This window comes from Notolepis coatsorum (assembly GCF_963971535.1).
Source record: "Notolepis coatsorum genome assembly, chromosome: 10".
NCBI lineage: Eukaryota > Metazoa > Chordata > Actinopteri > Aulopiformes > Paralepididae > Notolepis > Notolepis coatsorum.
In genome coordinates, this window is record NC_140174.1 from 57,592,664 (window position 1) to 57,615,464 (window position 22,801).

Below are 22,801 nucleotides of genomic sequence, written 5' to 3' on the forward strand. Positions count from 1 at the left end.
ACACAGGTGTCCTGTAATCAGCAATCAGGGGAAGGATCATTCTGAAACAAGGAACATAAGAGGGGAAACAAAACAAGACATACCCCCCCCCCCCATAAAGATGACACCCACTAGTCATTCCATGTACGTGAGAGGGCATCAGCCACCATTTTCATGACCCTTCTTGTGACAAATTTCTACATTGTAATTCTGAACCATTAGAGCACAATGCATCAGCCTCTGGCTGTTGTACTGTAGTGGAAATGTGTGAAGAATGATTATACTGTCTTTAATACTACACGTTTAGGTTGACGTATCATATTTCATAATGTTCATAACTGTTTCAGATAGTGTTCTGGAATGAGCCTTTTAACACGTAAGGTCCTCTAGGTAGGAGACCAAGGAGATGTGGGAAGAAGTGGTAGGGGATTATTATTATTGAGTCATCTCTTCTGTTTTGTGAAATTACTATTGTGTAATGTTCCTTCTGATGGGGGTCAGATCAGGTTTGTTTTGATCCCGACCACACCCCACTCGTCAGAACTTTCACTCTGAAGTGTCTCTATACAACTTTGTGCATCCAATAAAGCTGCAGTGTTATCAAGATCTCCCAGGTCTCCGTTTCGATTCAGTTGGATTAGAATATCCTTCTACAGTACATACAGTGTACAAATACCAAGGGGTTATTCATTCATTTAAACTTTTATTTAGCTTTCGAAAGAAATTGAGGTTGCCCTCATTTTCAACTGTGTTGAGCTTACAGTTCATCACGGTAAATAATTAAAACGGATGAATAAAAAGAAAAAAGTTAATTAAAAACCCTTAAAAATTTTAAAACAAATACACACTGATAAAATGGGCAGATAGAAATACAGGCAAAACATAAAAACATAGATTAAAATCAGTTAAAACAATTACAGTGTACCAGGAAGGTTTAAGATCATGGCCCTAAACTCCATTCCAATTCCATGAAGTTGGTGCATAAAAGGCTGACTTTCCAAGTTCACACTGTTGCACGAGAGACCTAAAGCATAAGCCAGTAATTTTAGCAGGTTAGCTAACATTGTTGCAATATAAAAGTGGTAGCTTTCCTATAATTACTTTTTCAAAGAAATTGCATACTCTCACACTCACTTTTCACTGCTTTATTTGGTCAACGTTTCGGTCAGCGACCTTCATCAGGACACAAAGACTGTAGAAATGCTGATGTGGGTCCTTTTGAACACCCCCAAACAATTGTTTAATTTCATTTTTATTTATTCTTACATGGAATTGTTACAGTCCAACAGTACATATAGTTCACTTAATATGCTCCACTAAATTCCATGGCTGAAAGGAACAGGAAAAAGAAAATTCTTATTGTACCTGCCCCTACACACAGTACACTGATAGACTAAGTGCAATGTTTACCAAACCAAACAAAATGTACATACTTATTTTGCAGAAAACACAAATAAATTAACATAAATAATATTTTTTTGTATCTATCAGTTAAATTGCATATTTAGTAGGGATGTCCGATATTGGCATTAAAATGTAATATCGGAAATGATCGGTATCAGTAAAAAAGAAGAAAAAAAACGTATTTAACCTTTATTTACCCAGGCAAGCAAGTAAGAACAAATTCTTATTTTATTTATTGTCGGAAGTATGCATAATGTTGTGTTAATTCCATGACTAGAGGTAATGTTAATTACCCGAAATTATTCCGTTTTTTGGGAAATTAAGAGTTGGACAATATCGGTATATCGGATATCAGTAAAAAAGCCAATATCGAACATTCCTAATATTTAGGTTTTCATTTATACATTTAATTTGGACACACTACTGGTGAATGGCCACAGTACAAGGAAAGGTCAGTTTACTAACGTGCACCCTTTGACCCCTTGATTTAAATATTTTTGACGAAAGTGGACTTTTTTATACCGACAGAATCTATTTATTTATTGGACTGACAGATCAACAGTGTAGGGATCCCGTTCTGGCAGTGTCATGACTTTTATGCTTTGAAGTGTCATGTATGTCTCTTGTCCCCGTTTTGTCTTGAATGTATATAGAAATGCAGCTGTTTGACGTATCATGCCTTAAATTGCCCCTTGCGGGACTAAACGTTTTTTTTATTGAATTGAAGTATCTACCTATATATTTATATAATGTATTATACTTCTATATACTTGTATTGTTTTTTTATAATATAACTAAATCATACAATTTATACTACACTATTATATTGGTATACAGTATTATACAATATTTTAATATATTATTATTCTATGCTGCTATATACTATATTACATATTGTGATTGGATTGGTTTGCGCTCCCCCTTAGTAGAGTAAGTGGCATCTCCAAGACATTGGAAAACAACATGTACTGTAACCAGCAGTCCAATCAGATGAACAAAGCAGTATGTCATGTAGGTACAGTGCTTCACAGTTAGCCACTCTAGACAGCACCTTCCACATGAGCCATTGGAATTTTGCAGGGGCTTTCCACATGCCAGGAGTTTGACTTTGGTAAGGGACCTACACAGTCTACAAGAAGTCTCTCAAAGGGCTCTCCCATCACAGGAATTGGATGGATTACCTGGTTTGGTTTGCACACTAGTTGACATGCATGGCAAGAACGATAATTCTTGTTGCATCAGTCTTCAACCCAGGCCAGAAGAAATAATAATAATAAACATTCACCCTTCATACAAGAATTGCAGCCCAAAGTGCTTCACAGCAGTATTGTAGACATAGGCATAACATTGGCATAATTATAGACAGGCATATAGAATTGATATTAAAACCTCCCGAAAATGTTTATTGTATTGTAATTGAATTGCCATTAAAATCTATAAGAAACTATTGTAATAGATTTCTGACATTAAAAGCTATAAAATAGATGTAAGATAGACTCAATAAGAGCAATGCAAAGTGTAAATTAGCATAAAATAGACAGAGTAAAATTGTGCCATAGTGCAGAGCAATAAAATAGCTTTCACAGTCTGGATGCAATGAGTCCAAGCAGCAGAGTGTATTAAAAGGCTAAGGTGAAGAGGTAGGCTCTTAAGCTTACTTAAAAATTTAGTGATCTAGCCTCCCTAATGTCTATGGGTAGGGTGTTCCATAGCTTTGGTGCATAATTCACACAATTTGACTCAAAGCTTAGGTCTGAGTCTATGATAAAACCAAGACATGTAACTTTGGGTTTAATCCACAGAGTAAATTGCCCCATATTACTTAGCAGTCTCAATATCCGGTTGTAAGTCTTAGTGATCTTGTGAGTAGTGAGATGAGGGCTGTCTTAAATACTTCAAAGCTGGGCCCCAGTGGCGAACCACATAGCGACACGGCCGACCCGGGTTCGACTCCCGAACCCGTCGTAATTTGCCGAATGTCTTCCCCCCACTCTGTCTCCCATTCCTCCTCTGTCTCTATCTACTGGACTGCCCAGTAGAAATAAAGCGATAAAAACGCCAACAAATAAATCTTAAAACAAAAAAAAAACTTCAAAGCTTCAAATATATATTTTTTTGCCTCCAAAATCTTGCGCCTCCATTCCAATGAAACGAAAGAAAGCGGCACCTCGACTCCACCTCTCTACAACAAGCACGTGGAAATGATCTGTGTTGAAAACAACAAGGACATGTGCAGCAGACATGTCGACGAAGAAGTCATCAGACGTGTGGTTACACTTTAAAATATGCAAAGACAATGCCCAAAAAGCAGAGTGCCAGATATGCCAGAAGAAAATGGCATATCACAACTCTACAACAACTTTGTCAAATCACTTAAAAAAGTAAGTATCGTTGTACACGACGGCGACGCCACACGAAACATTAATAAGGCTATGCCTATGCTGCTATGACTAATGTGTTACCAAGTTGGCTAATTTAATTGTAATCATCTGCTTTTGTAGGTGCATTGTCTGATATAATTATAAATTAAATATAATATAATTGTTTGCTTGATAGACGAAGGTTGCAACATAATTATGTAATGTCATGTCGTTGGCTGTGAGAGCAGCCCCACTGCACCCAGGCAGCGCAGCCGAGTGAAACCTTGTTGGCTGCGTCAGTCACGAAAGGGGCTACTTAATTAATTAATCCAATCCACTTTATTTATAGAGCACATTTAAAAACAACAAAGTTTACCAAAGTGCTGTACAAGTCCCACAACATAAGATAAAAAAATATATATATATTATATATATTTCTTTTTTTCGAAGCTTCGAATTAAAATGGATCAGACTCAACTCAACACAAGCACTAAAACTAGACAATGGCAATTCCGCCTTCTTCCCTTTGAGCTGCACTGGAATCAGACAACATTTGAAGGACTAATCAGAAATGTATCCAACAGATCCACATGGTGTTCAGTATTACGAGTCACACACATGCAGTGTACACAATGGGTGGCCGAGTATGGATGACCTAGGTCAAGCACAATAGAGTTATCAGTCACAATAGGTGGAGTAAATGCCAAAAAGAGAACTGACCAAAAAGGTCAACTATATATGGACCAGCCCCCAGACCACACAGGAAACAAAAAAAGATTTGTTTTGTGATCCGGCAATTCGCATCTCAACATCTCTAAAGAAAAAACAAAATCAAGTTTCAAAAGACAAATGAAAAGGCATCTAGAAACCCAAAGATCGTAAGTTAATGACACAGCAGGGCACACATTTAGCACACAAACAAAACACAGACACTAAGGCTGTCCCCGAACCCTGTTTTTAGGGTTCGAACGTTCGCCAGGGTTTTTCGAACGTTAGTTTTTTTTATTAATTAATTGTATTATTATAGATTTTACGGGGGGCTGCATTGCATAGTCTATCGGTGAAAAAAAAGTTGTTTACAGTGGTGGCTGTTCATGTAAACATGTAAACTTAACAAAGCACTCAGAAGAAAATAAAGGGAAAAAACAGCAGTCAAACATACCGGTAATATAACGCACTCACAGTGTATGCCATACACTGCGGTCAAGTGAGCCGTCCCGGTCTTTCACTTTTGCGTGGTCAAACCAGCCGCTCCAGCCACTTCACCCAGGCGTTGCGCGATGTTTACTCCACAATGTTTTATCTCCAGTTCTTTTGTTTCCAAGACATATCCCAGTAGTTCCCACTCGTTTGAAATCGTACTTCAGAGTTAGGTTGTTGCAAACGGTGGATATTTTGGGCATGGTGCTTGAGCACTGCCAGAGCCGCAACAGCTCTGAGCACTGCTATGTTGTGTGTAACCCGCTCTACCGTCCCCACCTCCCGGGTTGCGTCGCGTGTGCACCAAACGTTCCACCCAAAAGCGATTTTTTTTTTGGCGAACGTTCGAACCCATTAATTAAAGTCCAAATGCCAGCGGAACGAACGAACGTTCGGGCTCAGCCTTAACAGACACACACACGAGCTAGAGCATATGTGTGTAGGTTTTTAGATAACAGGTATTAAGGGTATATCCTGTATAAGACAATTAACTAACATGTGATTTCATTGGATGTGCACTGTCAACTAATGCTTGTATATCTTATCGTGTGTTGTCATGTTTGTTTATGTGTTTGTTTAAAAAATAATAAAAAAATAAAATACAAAAAACAGACACACACACACGCATGTTCTTATTATTTACTGTTCTGTAAAAGTCTTGTTGAATGTAATGTTTTATGTTTTGTGTGGACCCCAGGAAGACTAGTTGTTGTCATGCAACAGCTAATTGGGATCCTAATAAACTCAATAAAGTCAACATAGCATTTTCCTTTTAACACATTGAGTGCCAGCAGGGGGCGCACGATTTATCGCTTGAATGCCAGCCTTTTGGGACTGATTTTCCGATATTTCATGATTTTCACGGAGCTATTTCTATATTCTATATTATGGCTATGTGTCTAAAACGCCCGTCACTTATCAATGACTTACTTGCAGTCAACATATACAAAACGGATTGTTTTTTCATCTGTACATTTCCATTTTATACCGCTTTGAAAAACGGACGTTTTTGGAAATTTCGAGAAAAAGAAAATGATTCTGCAGGAATCGCCCTTTAGTGTAATACACACAACACGTTGTCATTTTTGGCTGATTTATGAATCGTTTTCAAATAAACGCTAGATTATCGATAGTATATGTGTACTTATGCACGCTAGAGAAGCGGGCTGAAAAAACGATTATCTATGACCTGGTCAGCGCTAACGTCATATACAGACATACACAAATAGGGGACACATTGTGAAATATGTGAAAAAAACATCCGATTACCCCAAGACTGGTAAAATAGATTCCTTACCTCACATCAGATGTTCTGCAAAAAGATTATTCAAATTCCTGATCGCCATTCCAAATATCGATCGCGTTTATTGATCCAACGTTATGTACTCGAAACACATATTCCACGCTGCTCTGAGGGTCCCCAATGAATGCAATCGTCTCGGGTTACATGCCTGAGAAGTAAAATGTGGAATCCGGGTTTTTTCCCCCCCATGCATTTCCATTGAGTCCAATCCAATGGGTGCAATACCATCCGGGAGACGATTGGGGGCGGTATTTGCCCTTTTTGAGGTCAGAGCCAGTCCCAATGATAACGTGAGGCTGGATTGATGAAAAATGAATGGATATCGCTAATAAAAGCAATAACGATTAAATAACGAGTTTCTCGTCGTTGGCACTCAAAGTGTTAATCCAGGTGAACAGGATTACACTTGACCTAAATGAAGAGTTCTTCTTTGAACCAATGGTAGCGTCCTTTCTTGGCCATGAGCTCTTGGTGTGTGCCTTGTTCAACTATGACTCCATCCTCGATGAAGATTATCAGATCAGCCTTCTCCACTGTCTTCAGCTGATGGGCCACTACAAGCACCGTCTGGTTAGCTAGATTAGCTAGAACCTCCTTTACCACCTGAGACACAACAGAGGAAAATATATATAATAGAAGTATGCAATCATGGTGCAGTGAGGCACTTGATAATAACATAAAACAAGTCTGATTTATGCCAGTGCTTACGAACATTATCAACATAAAAAAACAATGTAGCAACGATTTTATTAGTTTGACTATTTAATTTATTATTTAGCATGTGTGATCTAGAACAGTGGTTCCCAAACTGTGGTCCGCGAGGGTATTGCAGGTGGTCCGTGGAGGAAAAAAAACGAAATAAAATAGAAAATGTATATAATATAATTTTAATTTAAAATAAAATTGTAAAACCGTTGTGTAATATAAAACATGGTATTATAGTTTGTTATTCTCTCAAATTAGGCTAATCATTATGGGTAAATAGATAGTGGCGCTTGTGCGTGACGAGAGTTTTACCGACGCACCTGCAGCTCTGCACTTACCTGCGTAAAAGCAGGTCTGGCTCCGCAAGCGAAATCTATTATTCACTGCTGCATCCACAGGGAGGCTCTAGCTGCCAAAAAAAATGCCTGCTGATCTCAAAACAGTTTTCGACGAAGCGGTAAGAACTGTCAATTTTATCATTGAATTCACGGTTGTTTGCGGTTTGCAGCTTTATGCGATTAGATGGGCAGTGATCACCGGCAATTACTTCTCCACACCGAGGTCCGCTGGCTATCGAGAGGAAAGGTGCTTGCACGGCTCTACGAGTTGTGTGATGAAGTTAGAATGCTTTTACTTGACTCAAAATGTGATCTTTTTCTGTGATGCTCAGTGGCTTGCCAAATTGGCATACATGGCAGATCTTTTTGAGTATTTGAATTTGAATTACCACTCTACTGGCCAGACGGCCGATTCTGTTTAAATGGAAGTCCGCTGCTCCCCCCACTCACCTTTAGTGGATTAGAGACATACTATACTTTATCAAACTAGAAAAGATAAGATGTACTCTGAGAGGTTCTTCATCTATGTTCAAGAAAACGTGGGGTTCATTCCTTGTGCTTGTGGATGATGTACAGTTCCATACTATTCCAGAATAGCAATTCTCATGCTGCTTGCTAGTATTCATCTGTGTGAACGTTAATTCAACGTGATTTATTTGATATACCGTATATACATTGGAGAAGCATATTTGGGTACTTGAACATGTGCTATATATTTGATATAATATTATTATATATGTATATATATACTTTTGAGATGACTGTCGTGCGACCAAGTCAGTGTTTGTTTATCTTATTATTTACTTTTGAAATGTTTTTCTTCTTCTGTTTAATGTTGTTATCTGTTCTATGTGGACAATGACAATACAATAATGCATAATATGCAGACATATACTTTGATTTGTATGTCCTCAAAAAAGTATAATAAACAAAAAAATAGTATTTGAATGGACTCAATCGGAGTCTTCAGGGGAAGTCAGTGACACTTTTTCACGTGCAAGACAAACACAAAGCAACATCACCCGTCTCGTTAGGTAAGTGATAACGTCATCTGTTTCCAGTCTCTCTCCTCCCCACCGTATGTATATATTCTCTCCCCACCGTATGTATATTTCTCTCCCACCCACCCACCCCCTCCTAATGTACAGTCCCCTCCCCTCATATGTATATACTCTGTCAGGATGTATGGGTAACAGTACTGTATATTTGCATATCGTATGTCACAAATGTAACAGTACGAAATACCTGTATGTCATGTATGTCCCTATGCCATAAATGTCATGTATGTTGTGTATGTCATAAATGTAACTATGAATTGAAAATGGGGGACCCTGATGTAAACAAGACAAACGTCTTTCTCTAGTCTGCATCCCCTTAACAATTGTGTGTATTGTACCCATTCTGCAATCTGTTAAATAAAGTTTTCATTCATTCATTCAGTCATTCATTCACTCTCTACCAAATCCATTCTGAGTCCTGAGACAACGGACTCAGTGCGCACTCCTCACGTAACAAGAATCTCTCTCTCACTCATCATTAAGTCTGCTATAAGCGTAAACATGTGTGTGTGTGCGTGTGTGTGTGTGTGCATGCGCGAGCGCATGTCCCATCTCCGGTCTTTATATACGTTTGATGTTCATTTATTTTGTTTTTGACAACAATTAGTGGTCCACAAACAAAAAGTTTGGGAACCACTGATCTAGAATGTATAAGGCCATGGAACCCCACCCTATCATGGCGACTGATCCAGCCCCCCACTCCCAATTAGGGGTGGGACGATACATCGATCCAGATCGATATATCGATCTATTATCAATAATCAAATAGGATCGATGCAACGTAAAAAGATCGATTCATATTGCGATACTCTTATTTTGAAAATCCCCTCGTGAGCATATCCGCCCGGCCGGAACAACATTAGCTCAGCGCAGCTCCCTGTGTAGACGTTAGTATTGCTTCAGAGTCCGCCTATTTTGCCCGAAATAAGTGCCTGTTGTTTTTTCCCCACAAGGGGTTAAATGCATCTAACATGCTTTCCATCCTCTCCATTCCTTTATGCCCAATATGTCGCGGTAAATACCGAAATGAACGTTGCGTTAGCGTGAGCTAACTATGCTAAGCACTGCAGCTAACCATGAGAGGAGAGGAGAGAGGAGAGGGGACTTGGGAAAGAGCAAGGGTGGGGGCACTGGGCAGTCTACCTTTCTGTGGGGGACTGGGTTGCGTGAGGGGCATTCTGTGTGTGTGTGTGTGTGTGTGTGTGTGTGTGTGTGTGTGTGTGTGTGTGTGTGTGTGTGTGTGTGTGTGTGTGTGTTACTGAGGATGGACAGATAATGTTGATATTTAAACATGAATACATAATATATGTATTCATGATCATCATGCAACATAAAACAATTGTAGGAAGTTTGGGAGAGGAAAGGGTTTTAGCTTGCGTGTTGTGAGTTCCAAAACATTTTACTTAAAGTTTAAAGCTCAATATATAAAAAGTTAACAGGAGGTCTATTTGTATTAAAAACAATAGATTGTTTTTCATTTAAATGTCTGGAAGAGCTCAAAAATAAAAACATCAATTGATATTTCCATAGCCTTTTTTTAGTTGATCTAAATGTGACTGATTGTGTTAAATGGGCACATAATATCGCCTCATATCGATCGCAGGCACCTGAATCGAATCGTATCGTATCGTGGCAGACTTTGTGATATCGGCAAATATCGTATCGTTGTCCAAAGAATCGATACGTATCGTATCGTGATGAAACTGGTGATTCCCACCCCTACTCCCAATTAGTACAGATCTTACAATAGATATTTCTATTTAATTCTATTTTAAATTTAAGATTAAAGCCCAAGTCCGGATTCTTTCCAAATCATTTGAAATGTGTGAATATGCTTTACAGAATACTATAACATGTTTACTTACATCATTTTGCATGTTGATGTCCAAGCAGCTTGTGGCCTCATCCAGTATGATGACCTGTGGCTCTCTGACCAGAGCTCTTGCAATGGCTATTTGCTGCTTCTCTCCAGCGGCTAGCTTCCTACCTCCCTCTCCGATGTCTGAGAAGAAATATGTTTAGGCATCAGTGTACTTTCTGCAGAAATTAACTTCAGCAGGTTTGAAAACATTTGGAGAGAAAAACAAAGTGCCGCATTGGCTTCGTCCAGCCACAGTGTGCAGCGGCTGAACTAGACAAATTCTCCACACACCAGCTCCCAATACCTCATCAGTTTGCCTTGGTTTTCAGTATAGTTTGCCTTAGTTTCCAGTATAATGTTTGCCTTGGTTTTCAGTATACCGTTTGCCTTGGTTGTCAGTATACCGTTTGCCTTGGTTTTCAGTATACCGTACTGTTTGCCTTTGTTTTCAGTATACTGTTTGCCTTTGTTTTCAGTATACTGTACTGTTTGCCTTTGTTTTCAGTATACTGTTTACCTTGGTTTTCAGTATACTGTACTGTTTACCTTTGTTTTCAGTATACTGTTTGCCTTTGTTTTCAGTATACTGTTTGCCTTTGTTTTCAGTATACTGTTTGCCTTTGTTTTCAGTATGGTTTGCCTTGGTTTTCAGTATGGTTTGCCTTAGTTTTCATTTCAGTATACTGTACCGTTTGCCTTTGTTTTCAGTGTACCGTTTGCCTTTGTTTTCAGTATACTGTTTGCCTTTGTTTTCAGTATACTGTTTGCCTTTGTTTTCAGTATACTGTTTGCCTTGGTTTTCAGTATACCGTTTGCCTTGGTTTTCAGTATACCGTTTGCCTTGGTTTTCAGTATACCGTTTGCCTTGGTTGTCAGTATACCGTTTGCCTTGGTTTTCAGTATACTGTTTGCCTTGGTTTTCAATATACTGTTTGCCTTTGTTTTCAGTATACCGTTTACCTTTGTTTTCAGTATACCGTTTGCCTTGGTTTTCAGTATACTGTTTGCCTTGGTTTTCAGTATACCATTTGCCTTGGTTTTCAGTATACTGTTTGCCTTGGTTTTCAGTATACTGTTTACCTTTGTTTTCAGTATACCGTTTGCCTTTGTTTTCAGTATAGTGTTTGCCTTGGTTGTCAGTATACCGTTTGCCTTGGTTTTCAGTATACTGTTTGCCTTGGTTTTCAATATACTGTTTGCCTTTGTTTTCAGTATACCGTTTACCTTTGTTTTCAGTATACCGTTTGCCTTGGTTTTCAGTATACTGTTTGCCTTGGTTTTCAGTATACTGTTTACCTTTGTTTTCAGTATACTGTTTGCCTTTGTTTTCAGTATAGTGTTTGCCTTGGTTTTCAGTATACTGTTTGCCTTGGTTTTCAGTATACCGTTTGCCTTTGTTTTCAGTATACTGTTTACCTTTGTTTTCAGTATTGTTGTAGCCAATTCGATGTTTTCACTGTGTCACTTTGTTGTTGTGAAGGTGCTGTGTTGTCTTGGGGGTGTTGTGGAGATTATTGACTGGCTAATGCCACCTGCCCAGTTAACTAATCAGATGATCTCAGGCACAGCCTATTTGTATGTGTGTCACAGGTGTGCAGCGAGAGGGAATTGGGAATCATCACAGGGATGTGATGTTTTTTAGTTATCTTTCAGGTTTATTTTGCAGCACTATTCATTTGTTTAGGTTACAGTTAAACAAAGAGTTTATGTCATGCTTTGCTTTTTCCACTCTGCAAGCTAAAATAAAACTTTTAAATGCACTCAACGAGAAGACATCATTTACTATCAACAAGCACTACGCGTTGGAAAGAGCTTCGTACCATATTCCCTCACTGGCATCTTTTTGTTGTTCGGTTGCCCTTACACTAAGTTGAGAAACTAGCTTCCAAACAAAATCGTTTCGAAGACCGATGGACACGGAAGGAGTCAAGGGACAGCGCCCCGTTCATTGCCGTTTCTGCCGATTCCATCCACGGTACAACAGCCCGCAGTGCAATGCGGATTGACACATCAAAGAAGCTACGGTGAGACGGATTCATGAATGAAATAAAGTTGTGGAAGGAGTGGCTTCACGCAACAGGATACAGGCAAATCCCAATAGTAATTCTAAATAAAGCCTCCGCCGATTGCTTGATATTTAAAGATGAGTAACGTGGGGAATCAGGAAATAAACATTGCATTGGATAGTAGCCTGAAGAGCAAAAGCCTTCCGTGAAGATGAAACAGTTTGAACGCTATGCTGAAATTGAAATGGATAGTAGCGTGAAGAGCAAAAGCCTTCCGTGAAGATAAATAGTTTGGACGCTATGCTGAAATTGAAATGGATAGTAGCGTGAAGAGCAAAAGCCTTCCGTGAAGATAAATAGTTTGGACGCTATGCTGAAATTGAAACGAATAGTAGCGTGAAGAGCAAAAGCCTTCCGTGAAGATAAATAGTTTGAACGCTATGCTGAAATTGAAATGGATAGTAGCGTGAAGAGCAAAAGCCTTCCGTGAAGATAAATAGTTTGAACGCTATGCTGAAATTGAAATGGATAGTAGCGTGAAGAGCAAAAGCCTTCCGTGAAGATGAAATAGTTTGGACGCTATGCTACATCGGTGAAAAATTGAAGTTTATTTTTATTGTATTATATTACGTTAAAAGGAAACCCACACACCAAGTGAATGCAACGTTCAAACTACAAAGGATAAATAAAAAGAATAAACAAAATGTCTGAAGCCAGAGAGCAAGCAGCCAAGCAAGCATCATCAATAAGAGTGTTGACTGAGAGGCACTGCATTGAACCGGCCAATGAATATCACAATAATGATGCAGATAATGCTTTTATTAATCACTGTGTTGATTTCAGCGCCAAGGAGTGCAAGCACAAAATACGAAAAAATTTGAACTTCGCAAGTCGTGGTCGGAGTCCAGAGGAAAGGACAGCGATGAAGGAGAGGACAGCGCTGAAGAAGACAGCGATGAAGAAGAGGGCAGCGAAGATGAGGAGGACGAGTCGATCCCCATTTATGTCCCCTCCAGCGAGTGGATGATGAAGAGCCACCTGCTGGATCCTTCCCAGAGAGTTCCTCAGAATGAAGGGAACGACGATGGTGAGGATAATAAGGAAGAGGACAATAATGAAGAAGAGGATGGCGATTCGATTCCCATTTATGTCCCCTCCAGGGAGTGGATGATGAAACGTGGCCTGATTGAGGAGGAAGATTAAGATGAGGAGGACGAGTCGATCCCCACTCATGTCCCCTCCAGGGAGTGGATGATGAAACGTGCGCTGATTGAGGAGGAAGATGAAGATGAGGAGGACGAGTCGATCCCCACTCATGTCCCCTCCAGGGAGTGGATGATGAAACGTGGCCTGATTGAGGAGGAAGATGAAGATGAGGAGGACGAGTCGATCCCCACTCATGTCCCCTCCAGGGAGTGGATGATGAAGAGCCACCTGCTGGATCCTTCCCAGAGGGTTCCTCAGACTGAAGACAAAGAGGAGGACGGTGATGAGGAGGATGAAGAGGACGACGATTTGATCGCATTTTATGTCCCCTCCATTCTGACTGTGCCTCAAGAGGACATCGAAGATGATGATGAGGAGGACGACGATGAAGATGGGGACGACGATGACTATTCAATCCCACTTTATGTTCCCTCCAGGGTGTGGGTTGAAGGTGACCTGCTGAGTCCTACCCAGAGACTTCCTCAGAATGAACCAGAGGACAATGGTGATGGGGACGGTGAGGAAGAGGACGACGATGATGAAGAAGACGATGACAAAGCGATCACGCCTCATGTTCCCTCCAGGGAGTGGATGGTGAAGGGTGACCTGACCGACCTGGATGCAGAGGACAACCAACCGGTCAGTGATGACAAAGAAAAGGAAGAAGCTTATCAAGTGAAGCCCATAGAAGCCCACGGTGTTACCGGGGCCGGTGATGGCCAAACACTTTTGAATATGCCAGTTTCTAAGAGGAGAAACTATGAAAGACGACGGCGTAAGGAAACCTGGGAAAGAATGGCTGAGACTTCCCGACCGACTTACCGCCGCCATTCCTGATGAGCCTGATGGAGAGTCACAACCAGTAGACATTGGCTGTATGCCTATCAGAGCTAAGGCTCTTTTTGAAGTATGGTAACAAGTGTTATTTTTGAATGTTGAAAACTGACATTTGCTCTTCCCATACACAGGGACAAGTGGAGGTGATTTAAAGGCAGGCATTTGGGAATGGCCACGCCGGGATAACAAGGTGTTGATTGGAGCCCCTCAACCTTAGTCTATTCGTCCTCGTGTGCCGATGGGGAACCACGAGAAAACTGTTTTAGTGATGTTTCTCCTTGTTGTGAGCCAGTAGTTCAGGCCATTCTACTGATGTAGTCTTTAAAAAGGGAATCGGTCCTGGGCAGTTTTAAGCTGCATTTCATGGTTAATCGTCTTATTTAATAAGAGAGCCGGCACTTCAGTGGCATTCTCGCTCCACCAGGAAAAACCTCTGGTGATTTAACTCCACAAACTCTGTTGCTGTCTCAGCAAAGGTAATGACGGGGCTTGACTGTAGATGTCAAACCAAAGATTTTACATAAAATCTATTACAATGGAACTCTTGCAAACACATGTACTTTAATGCAGAGCTTTCTAATGGTTTTATTGCACTTCTTTTCTATGTGTCATAAATTATGTCAGTCCTCTCATTGGACTACCATCATGCAGTAAGGTGGGGTGGGGGGCTGAATTGCAATATTGCATTTGAAAAATTGGACCAAGTACAACGTCCTGGAGCGACCCATCACAAAGATCTGTCTTCTATTGGAAGCTGAATAGACTGACACCCATTTTCTATTAATGGGGTCTCCAACCCTATTGGATTACTTGAACATTATGAGCTGAATACTGATGTGGACTATCTGCTTGGCTACAATGATTTGCATCTGTTGAAATTGTTATGTTTTTATACAGTAGCAATTAGGGGCCGGGGTGTTGTAGCCAATTCGATGTTTTCACTGTGTCACTTTGTTGTTGTGAAGGTGCTGTGTTGTCTTGGGGGTGTTGTGGAGATTATTGACTAGTTAACTGGGCAGGTGGCATTAGCCAATCAGATGATCTCAGGCACAGCCTATTTGTATGTGTGTCACAGGTGTGCAGCGAGAGGGAATTGGGAATCATCACAGGGAAGCCACACAGTTTCTCAACCGTTCGTGTTTTGTTTGTTTTCTGTTGTTTTTTAGTTATCTTTCAGGTTTATTTTGCAGCACTATTCATTTGTTTAGGTTACAGTTAAACAAAGAGTTTATGTCATGCTTTGCTTTTTCCACTCTGCAAGCTAAAATAAAACTTTTAAATGCACTCAACGAGAAGACATCATTTACTATCAACAAGCACCACACGTTGGAAAGAGCTTCGTACCATATTCCCTCACTGGCATATTTTTGTTGTTCGGTTGCCCTTACAAGTATACTGTTTACCTTTGTTTTCAGTATACTGTTTGCCTTGGTTTTCAGTATACCGTTTACCTTTGTTTTCAGTATTGAGAGAAATCTGTGGTTTTTCAATGTATGTAATGTATATTGGGGGAGATGACCGCATCTAAAGGGGCCAGGTCAGAGAGGTCAAAATGTGCATGCCTTAGCAGAGGGTGGTGGAAGAGGTGGTTCAGAGCAAGCAGGAGTCAGTTGAGCCGCACACTGAGCAAGCAGGGTGTTTACATTCCGATCAAGAACATCAACAAGCTGATACAGGCAGAGCGAGGGAGAGGTTTGACATTAGGGGTGCACCGATGGGTCGGGTATTGGTATCGGCCGATAAGTGCCTTGTTGACTGCAATCGGCCTATCGGCCGATAAGCTCGAATGTGCCGATGGCAGTAGCCGATAAATATCCGTCAATTTGTGTCGCGTCAAATGGCAAAAAAAAGTTCAGTCGCGTCGCGACCTGCACAACGCCGCCCCCGGCCCAAACACAAGCTACTGCATCAAAGTTACTACTTATGATTAACAAATGCATTCGTTTTGTGGCATTAACGTTATATAGTTAGTGTTACACGTTCAATAACATCAGCATATTATTTACCCGAACATAGCACGTAGCAAGCATAGCACTCAATTCATAGCTCAGTTCCTTCCGTTGCTCAGAGCCCGTACTGAGTTGTACCCATTCTGCAATCTGTTAATAAAGTTTTCAATCAGACACATGTATAGAAAGGCTTTGTTTTATTATAACATTCGTTGCAGTAAAATCATTATGCCTCGTTTAGTCATCCTGCGGAGCTAAAAGCTAAACGCCGGCCGCGGGGATGTAACGTTGTTGTTGTTGTAGAGCACCCGTCAAAATCAATGGCGGACAAAAGCGGAAGTAAAAAATGTATACGCTCTTGCCGATTGGTGGTAACAGCAGAGGCGGGTGCAAGCGGTGTGTGACGTAATTGGCAGAATCGACTGTCAATCAAAATTTCATTGGTTGAGAGCTCTGGTTGAGACAATAGTATCCAGCTGCAGCCCGGTAGACCATACTGGGCGAACTAGTATCTAGCTGCAGCCCGGCAGACCACACTGGGAGAGAGATAGTGCTATTTCTTGATGTTTCCTTTTTTTAAGTAAGTAAAGAGGCCTATGTTCATATCGGTGAGCACAATTTGTAACACAAATATACAGTAGTTTCATAAAAAAATATATATATATTAAAAAATAAATAAAATTGCCACAAATATCGGTATCGGCCAATTGTGTTAGTTGAACAATCGGTATCGGTGGCAAATTTTCATATCGGTGCATCCCTATTTGACATCATTAGAAACTGCGTTTTAATGGTGTGAAAGTTATTAGCAGTTGTCATGACAGCACATCGCATGACAACCAGGAGAGGGGCAGGGCCGTCGTTGCTATGACGAAGATCTATAAATCGAACAGTGTTTCCGGGTGTAAGGCAGACTAAGGGCAGACTACAATCTGACTAGGACTGAGATCACACAGAAGAGACTTCCTCCTCTCATCACGGAGAGGGGGGGGGGGGAAGGATGTCACATCATCATTAGCTTCGGCTAACACGAGGAGGGTTTTGGCTAACGACCAGGCCTGACCACTATTGGACTGAAGAAGGATGATAGCAAGGACAATACAATTTGATAACATCCGAGTATGAAGTTTATTTAATAAACAACGCTCTTCCAAGAAAGGTATCATGCTGTCAAGGTGTCGAAATCTTACGAAGGTGGTGAATACTTATGCTGCGGATTGCACTAACGGGGAATGATAAGGGTTTATCAGCCAGTATGAGAAGACGTCGGGGGAATCAAATACACAACGCAGAGTCAGTGGATGGAAATGAGAACACAAGCCAAACAGACGGAGACGTGATACCGGCTGATTGATCAGAATCTAACAGTATACTGTTTGCCTTGGTTTTCAGTATACTGTTTGCCTTGGTTTTCAGTATACTGTTTACCTTTGTTTTAAGTATACTGTTTGCCTTTGTTTTCAGTATGGTTTGCCTTTGTTTTCAGTATGGTTTGCCTTTGTTTTCAGTATACCGTTTGCCTTGGTTTTCAGTATGGTTTGCCTTTGTTTTCAGTATACTGTTTGCCTTTGTTTTCAGTATGGTTTGCCTTTGTTATATACTCGTACTGGCAATCGCGTCTCGCTCTTCGCCATATTGAGATATACCTCATCTCCAGTACCTACTGTACTACATGAACGAAAACAAAGCACCCTTGCACTTGACCAGGCCCCGCCCCAGTGACCTTGTATAAGTCACCAGGCGTGGTCATACTCACCCTTCCTCTTTTTTCGTTTTCCATCATGGACGTGCTTTGCACCCCGTGTAACTAGCTGTGATGTAATGCAGAGAGAAATTGAACAATGTTGGTTTTCGCCTGAGATTTTCCAGCCCACTGGTGCTCCGTGTTTATGAAGCAGGTGGAATCAGTCCTTTGCCTCTGGCATGTTGAAACAGTGCCCCGCCCGGCCGACGTCATGAGGTGAGTCGGCCCGGCGGGTGGCTGGTGGGCTGTTAAGCCTATACCGCCACGGTATAGAATTAACAGCGATTAGTAACTTTGTTCGAAACTTTGTTTCTCTGTCAAAAATGGTGTCTGGTGGCGGGGCCATGAGGGCCAGCCGACGTCGAAACATCGCGCAAGGTTTTTGACGTTATTAGCTTTGACCTAGCCGCAAGCTATAACCGCAGGGAGGGCTAGGATGCTGTCAACGCTTGTTTACAAACATCTTGGTTGGATTAGTCTCCCTTTGAGGGGGTGAGAAGTTAAAAATAATTTTTTCCCTCCTCAGGGCTCCCCTCTCCGCAGGGGATCTTTGGTCTTCCGCTGGAGCGCGGGCGGTATTTGACCTAGGCCCCACACCGCCTCACGCCGCGCAGCCAGAGGTGAGAGCACAGCCTCGCCAGCGGCTGTGGCGAGGCCCTCGACCAGCGGCCATGTTTCCCCCGCCTGAGGTACCCTGGGCTCAATGTCAACAGGTGTCCACAAGGCCGACAGCCTTGGCGGCCGAGGGATCAGCTACATTGGATGAGCACGCCCTAAAAAAACGTCGCCGTCCGGCTGTGTGCAGCCCGCTCTCCGGTCACTCCCTCCCCCAACACCAGCGGAAAAGGGGCTCCAATTTGTTTTCTTTTGGCTGCGGGCCGCGTGTCTTCAATGAAGTGCAGGCGGCCCCACGTTCGCTTCTCATGGGGACAGGGGCTGACACCCAGTTGATGGCTGAGACTGGGTCTGTCCGTGAGAATGTTGTGCCGTCAAGCGGCTCCCACTCCATAAGCTGTGTTGGTTGAGCCTGGTGTTACGTCTGTCAACTACAAGGGTTGTCAGCAGGGGGGCTCGAGACCTTTTGAGGCAAACAGTGCGGGCTTCCCCGACCTCGCCTTCGCCAGGCCGGGTATCACGTTGGTGCCTCCCACTCCCGCAAGATCGGCAGTGGTCTGGCAGGCGTGCCTGATTTGGGTGGTAGTAATATCACTGCAGGGCTACGGTGTGTAGGAACCCATGGGGGCCTCACACCTTGCATGTCCAGCTGCTGAACAACTCCTCAGCATGTTCTGGAGGGGTGTTCAGTGGGGGAGCTTTTGTCACCTAGTATGATGTCAGCTTCCCCCGTATCAAACCGGCCCTTTCTGTCGGGGTCCCCCCTTGGGTGCGATTGCTCGTGGGTAGTGTCAGGGTCCGATGTCCCGACTCCACGGAACGTTCTGCTCGCACGGTTAGCGGATCCAGGGTTGGCTACGCACAGCGGGTGGGACCGGGCCGCCTATCTACAGTTCCTAGCGGACCAGCGCCAAATGGCGGCGGGTGCGTTTGGGAGTATCATCACCTATGGCTACAGCAGTACCATATGTCGAGGTGGATGGAGAGAACGCTGAGGCGGGGACTTGTATTTACACAACCCCACCCGTTTTCAGGTTTGGTACAGACCCTATTGTCAGGGTCACCAGCAGTGACAGCTCTGGTCAACGAGATCCAATCTCTGTGGGCGAAGCAAGCCATCGTCGTGGCGTTTTCCTCCCGGTATTCTCTGGTGCCCGAGAAATCGGGAGGGGGGGGGTGTCAGACCCATGCTGGACCTGTCCCATGGGAAGGTTCAGCATTTTGGACAGTCTCCTACCTGTTGAACACTGTCAGGTGGGGGCCTGGTTCTCCTCCATAGACCTGTAGGATGCGTATTCGCATCCCCGATCTTCCATCCTAGGGCTTACCTACGCTTCCTTTGCAGGGTTTAGCGTATGAGTACCAGAGGCTGCCGTTCGGTTTTTCTCTGGCTCCCCGCATCTTCGCCAAGTGCGTGGAGGCCGCACTGGGGCCTCTGCGTCGTCAGGGGTTACGAAGTGTATTCTGCCCTGACGACGTTCTGGTCCTTGGTGGTCAAGGTGGATCGTCAGGTCTCATACCAGGCAGGTGGTGGAATTCCTCACCAGCCTGGGGTTTGCTGTAGACTGGAAGTGGAGTACTCCTCTTCCCAGTCAACGGGTGGAGTACTATGGGCATCCCTCTCAGAGCATGTTATCAACACGCTCGGGAGGTTCCGTCCTAGGACGATTACGGCGCTGTCCGTGATGCGCCTGCTCGGTATGATGGCATCTGCTCATTCCGTGGTCCCTCTTGGCCTCCTCTTCACCTCATGAGGAGGATACGGAGGTGGTTTTCCAGTATGGAAATAGACCCGGTGAGAGGCAAATGGAAGCGGCTAAGGTTCCCGTGGCAGTACTGGGGAACCTCACCCTCTGGGGAGGGCCTGGGGCCCTCACCAGGGGGGTCCCCATGGGCAGTAGGCTGTCACATGTCACGGTTTTCACCGACGCCTCCCTCACTGGGGACGCGTCGGGCCAACGCAGTAGGGGGCAGATGGCAAGACCATGCTGCCCGGTCTGCGCTACGTTCAATGTGTTGGTATTGAAGGCGGTCCTTCTGGTCCTCAAACAGTGTTTTGATCAGGACGGACAATACGACGACAATAGGTCTGGGACCGATGCCGTGGCCGCCTGGGATTCTTTTCCCCCTATACATCTGATAGGTCAGTTGTTGGTGCGGATACGTCGGGAGCACAGGACCTTGGTCCTGTTCGCGTCGGACTGGGGCACAGCTGTGTGGTTCCCGGTCCTGATCCAGCTCTTGTTAGCCCCGCCGTGGCCTGTTCCTTGGTCGTCGCGGGCCCTCTCTCAGGCGCACGGGTCTCTGTGTCGACACCATCCGGAACGCGCTGTGGACATATTTCGAGCCCGAAAAGGAAGCTACTTAGTAAGGGTTAAGGGTTGCCCGAGTGGTCAACTATGCTTCCCATCAAATGAGAAATACAAAATGGCTGCCGTGATAGTTGTGTGAAATGACAGCTCCTGAAATGCTTGTTGGATTTTATTGGATTTTTAGCACGGAATTGTACTACCAGTTGAAAGGGTCTGTTTTATCTAATCTGCTTTAAAAACAGTTGACTACTTACTGTTTTTGGGAACTTTTCTGAATTTGTGCTCAGCTTTGTTAGCAGTAGCCTAGCCTAGCCTAGCTGGCTCTGTTAGCAATTAGCCAAGAGCTGGAAGACCTGCAGTAGCTTAGCTAACTCTGCTAGCCCTGCTATCAATCCAGTCCAGAGTTGGACGAATAATCTCCTGCTTATCTGCCCATCACAACCATCTTACTGCTGCAGTGTGGCTCGTCTAGCCTAGGTCTGCAGCAGGGGCTTATTGCCCTGTGGACTGAGAGATATATTTTTTACTTTGGCCTGACTTGGGCCTCCAGCCTGCTACACCTGGGCCTTCAGCTCTACTGGGCCTCCAGCTCTACTGGGCCACTAGCTACACCTGGGCCTCCAGCTCTACTGGGCCTCCAGCTCTACTGGGCCACTAGCTCTACTGGGCCTCCAGCTTCACCTGAGGACCCCCAGCTCCACTTAGCCTCCAGCCTGCTCTACCTGGGCCTCCAGCCTGCTCTACCTGAGCCTCCAGCTCCACATAGCCTCCAGCCTGCTCTACCTGAGCCTCCAGCTCCACATAGCCTCCAGCCTGCTCTTCCTGGGCCTCCAGCCTGCTCTACCTGAGCCTGCAGCCTGCTCTACCTGAGCCTCCAGCTCCACACAGACGTGTTCAGCGTTCAGCTCCTGCTCTAAACTTTTTCCGTGTTATTTCTAAACCTAGCCGTATTTCTGGACTTGTTGTTTTTATCTTATTTTTAACTTGTTTCTATCCTGCAGATCAGCCTACTTGTTTTTATCGTTGTTTTTACTCTTTTAGTTGTATACGCAACACCACTGTTTGTACACTTGAGAGACTGAGTTCATTTACCTGTTGTTGTTAGCCTGGAGCTAGGCTATCCGGGCTTGGTCATGGTGGCCACAGATGAACTGTCATGCCTCAAATCTGAGCTTCTTTCCCTGGAGAAGCACATCCATGAACTCCTGCACCGGCAGTCCCAGATTATTTCCAGTCTCCGGCTGGCTGGCGTGGAGTTGACCAGGGACAGGCTCCCTCCCGCCTCGGAGTCGGCAACCGGTGACGACTCCAAAATTCCCTCCACCTCCTGGACTACGGTGTTGAGAAGCAGAAAAAAGCTAGCCATGCCTCTTTTTCCGGATCCACTGAGCGAAGAGGACAGCGAAATGCCCCAACTTTTCAACCACTTTGAATCAATTCAGAGTATGGACGATGGCGAAGTTGGACCGCCGATGCCTGCGGTCTCCCCCTCTCGGCTCCGGTTCGGGTCATCTTCCTGGGCATCAGTGGTGAGAAATGACCATGCTGGGTCTGGTCCATCCTCCCGTAGGAAGCGATCTTCACCTGGCAGCACTACTTCCAACTCCCCAGCCGCCTCCCCCTCCGGCAAGCGTTCCCGAGTGGACCCAACACCAAATTCTTCCACTCGTCCACCTGCTGCTCCAACAGCGAGCATAACTCATCATGCCAGCCGCCTCCTATTCCCATTTCCCACCTCCAGAGTGTATAATCATAGGTGACTCAATCGTTAGATCCGTCGCTGTCCCAAATAGCATTTCATACTCATTCTCAGGTGCAAAAGTTCTCGATCTACTACAATATATCCCCACCATCATCGACCTTCACCCAGCTGCCCACAACGTGATTGTCCATGTGGGTACAAACGTGACTGACTATTTTCATT

At 43.6% G+C, this 22,801-nt stretch overlaps 1 protein-coding gene across 1 annotated transcript in view; it reads right to left on the reverse strand.

The window, feature by feature from the left end:
• Nucleotides 1-695: 695 nt before the first annotated feature.
• Nucleotides 696-22,801, reverse strand: part of tap2t (transporter associated with antigen processing, subunit type t, teleost specific) — a 46,664-nt gene continuing 24,558 nt past the window's right edge. The window contains exons 11-12 of the mRNA XM_084323510.1: nt 10,213-10,349; nt 696-6,849 (exon numbers count right to left, since the gene is read on the reverse strand). Coding sequence (XP_084179636.1) covers nt 6,658-6,849; nt 10,213-10,349 — 329 coding nt within the window. The 3' untranslated portion in view covers nt 696-6,657. The remainder of the gene's footprint in view (nt 6,850-10,212; nt 10,350-22,801) is intronic.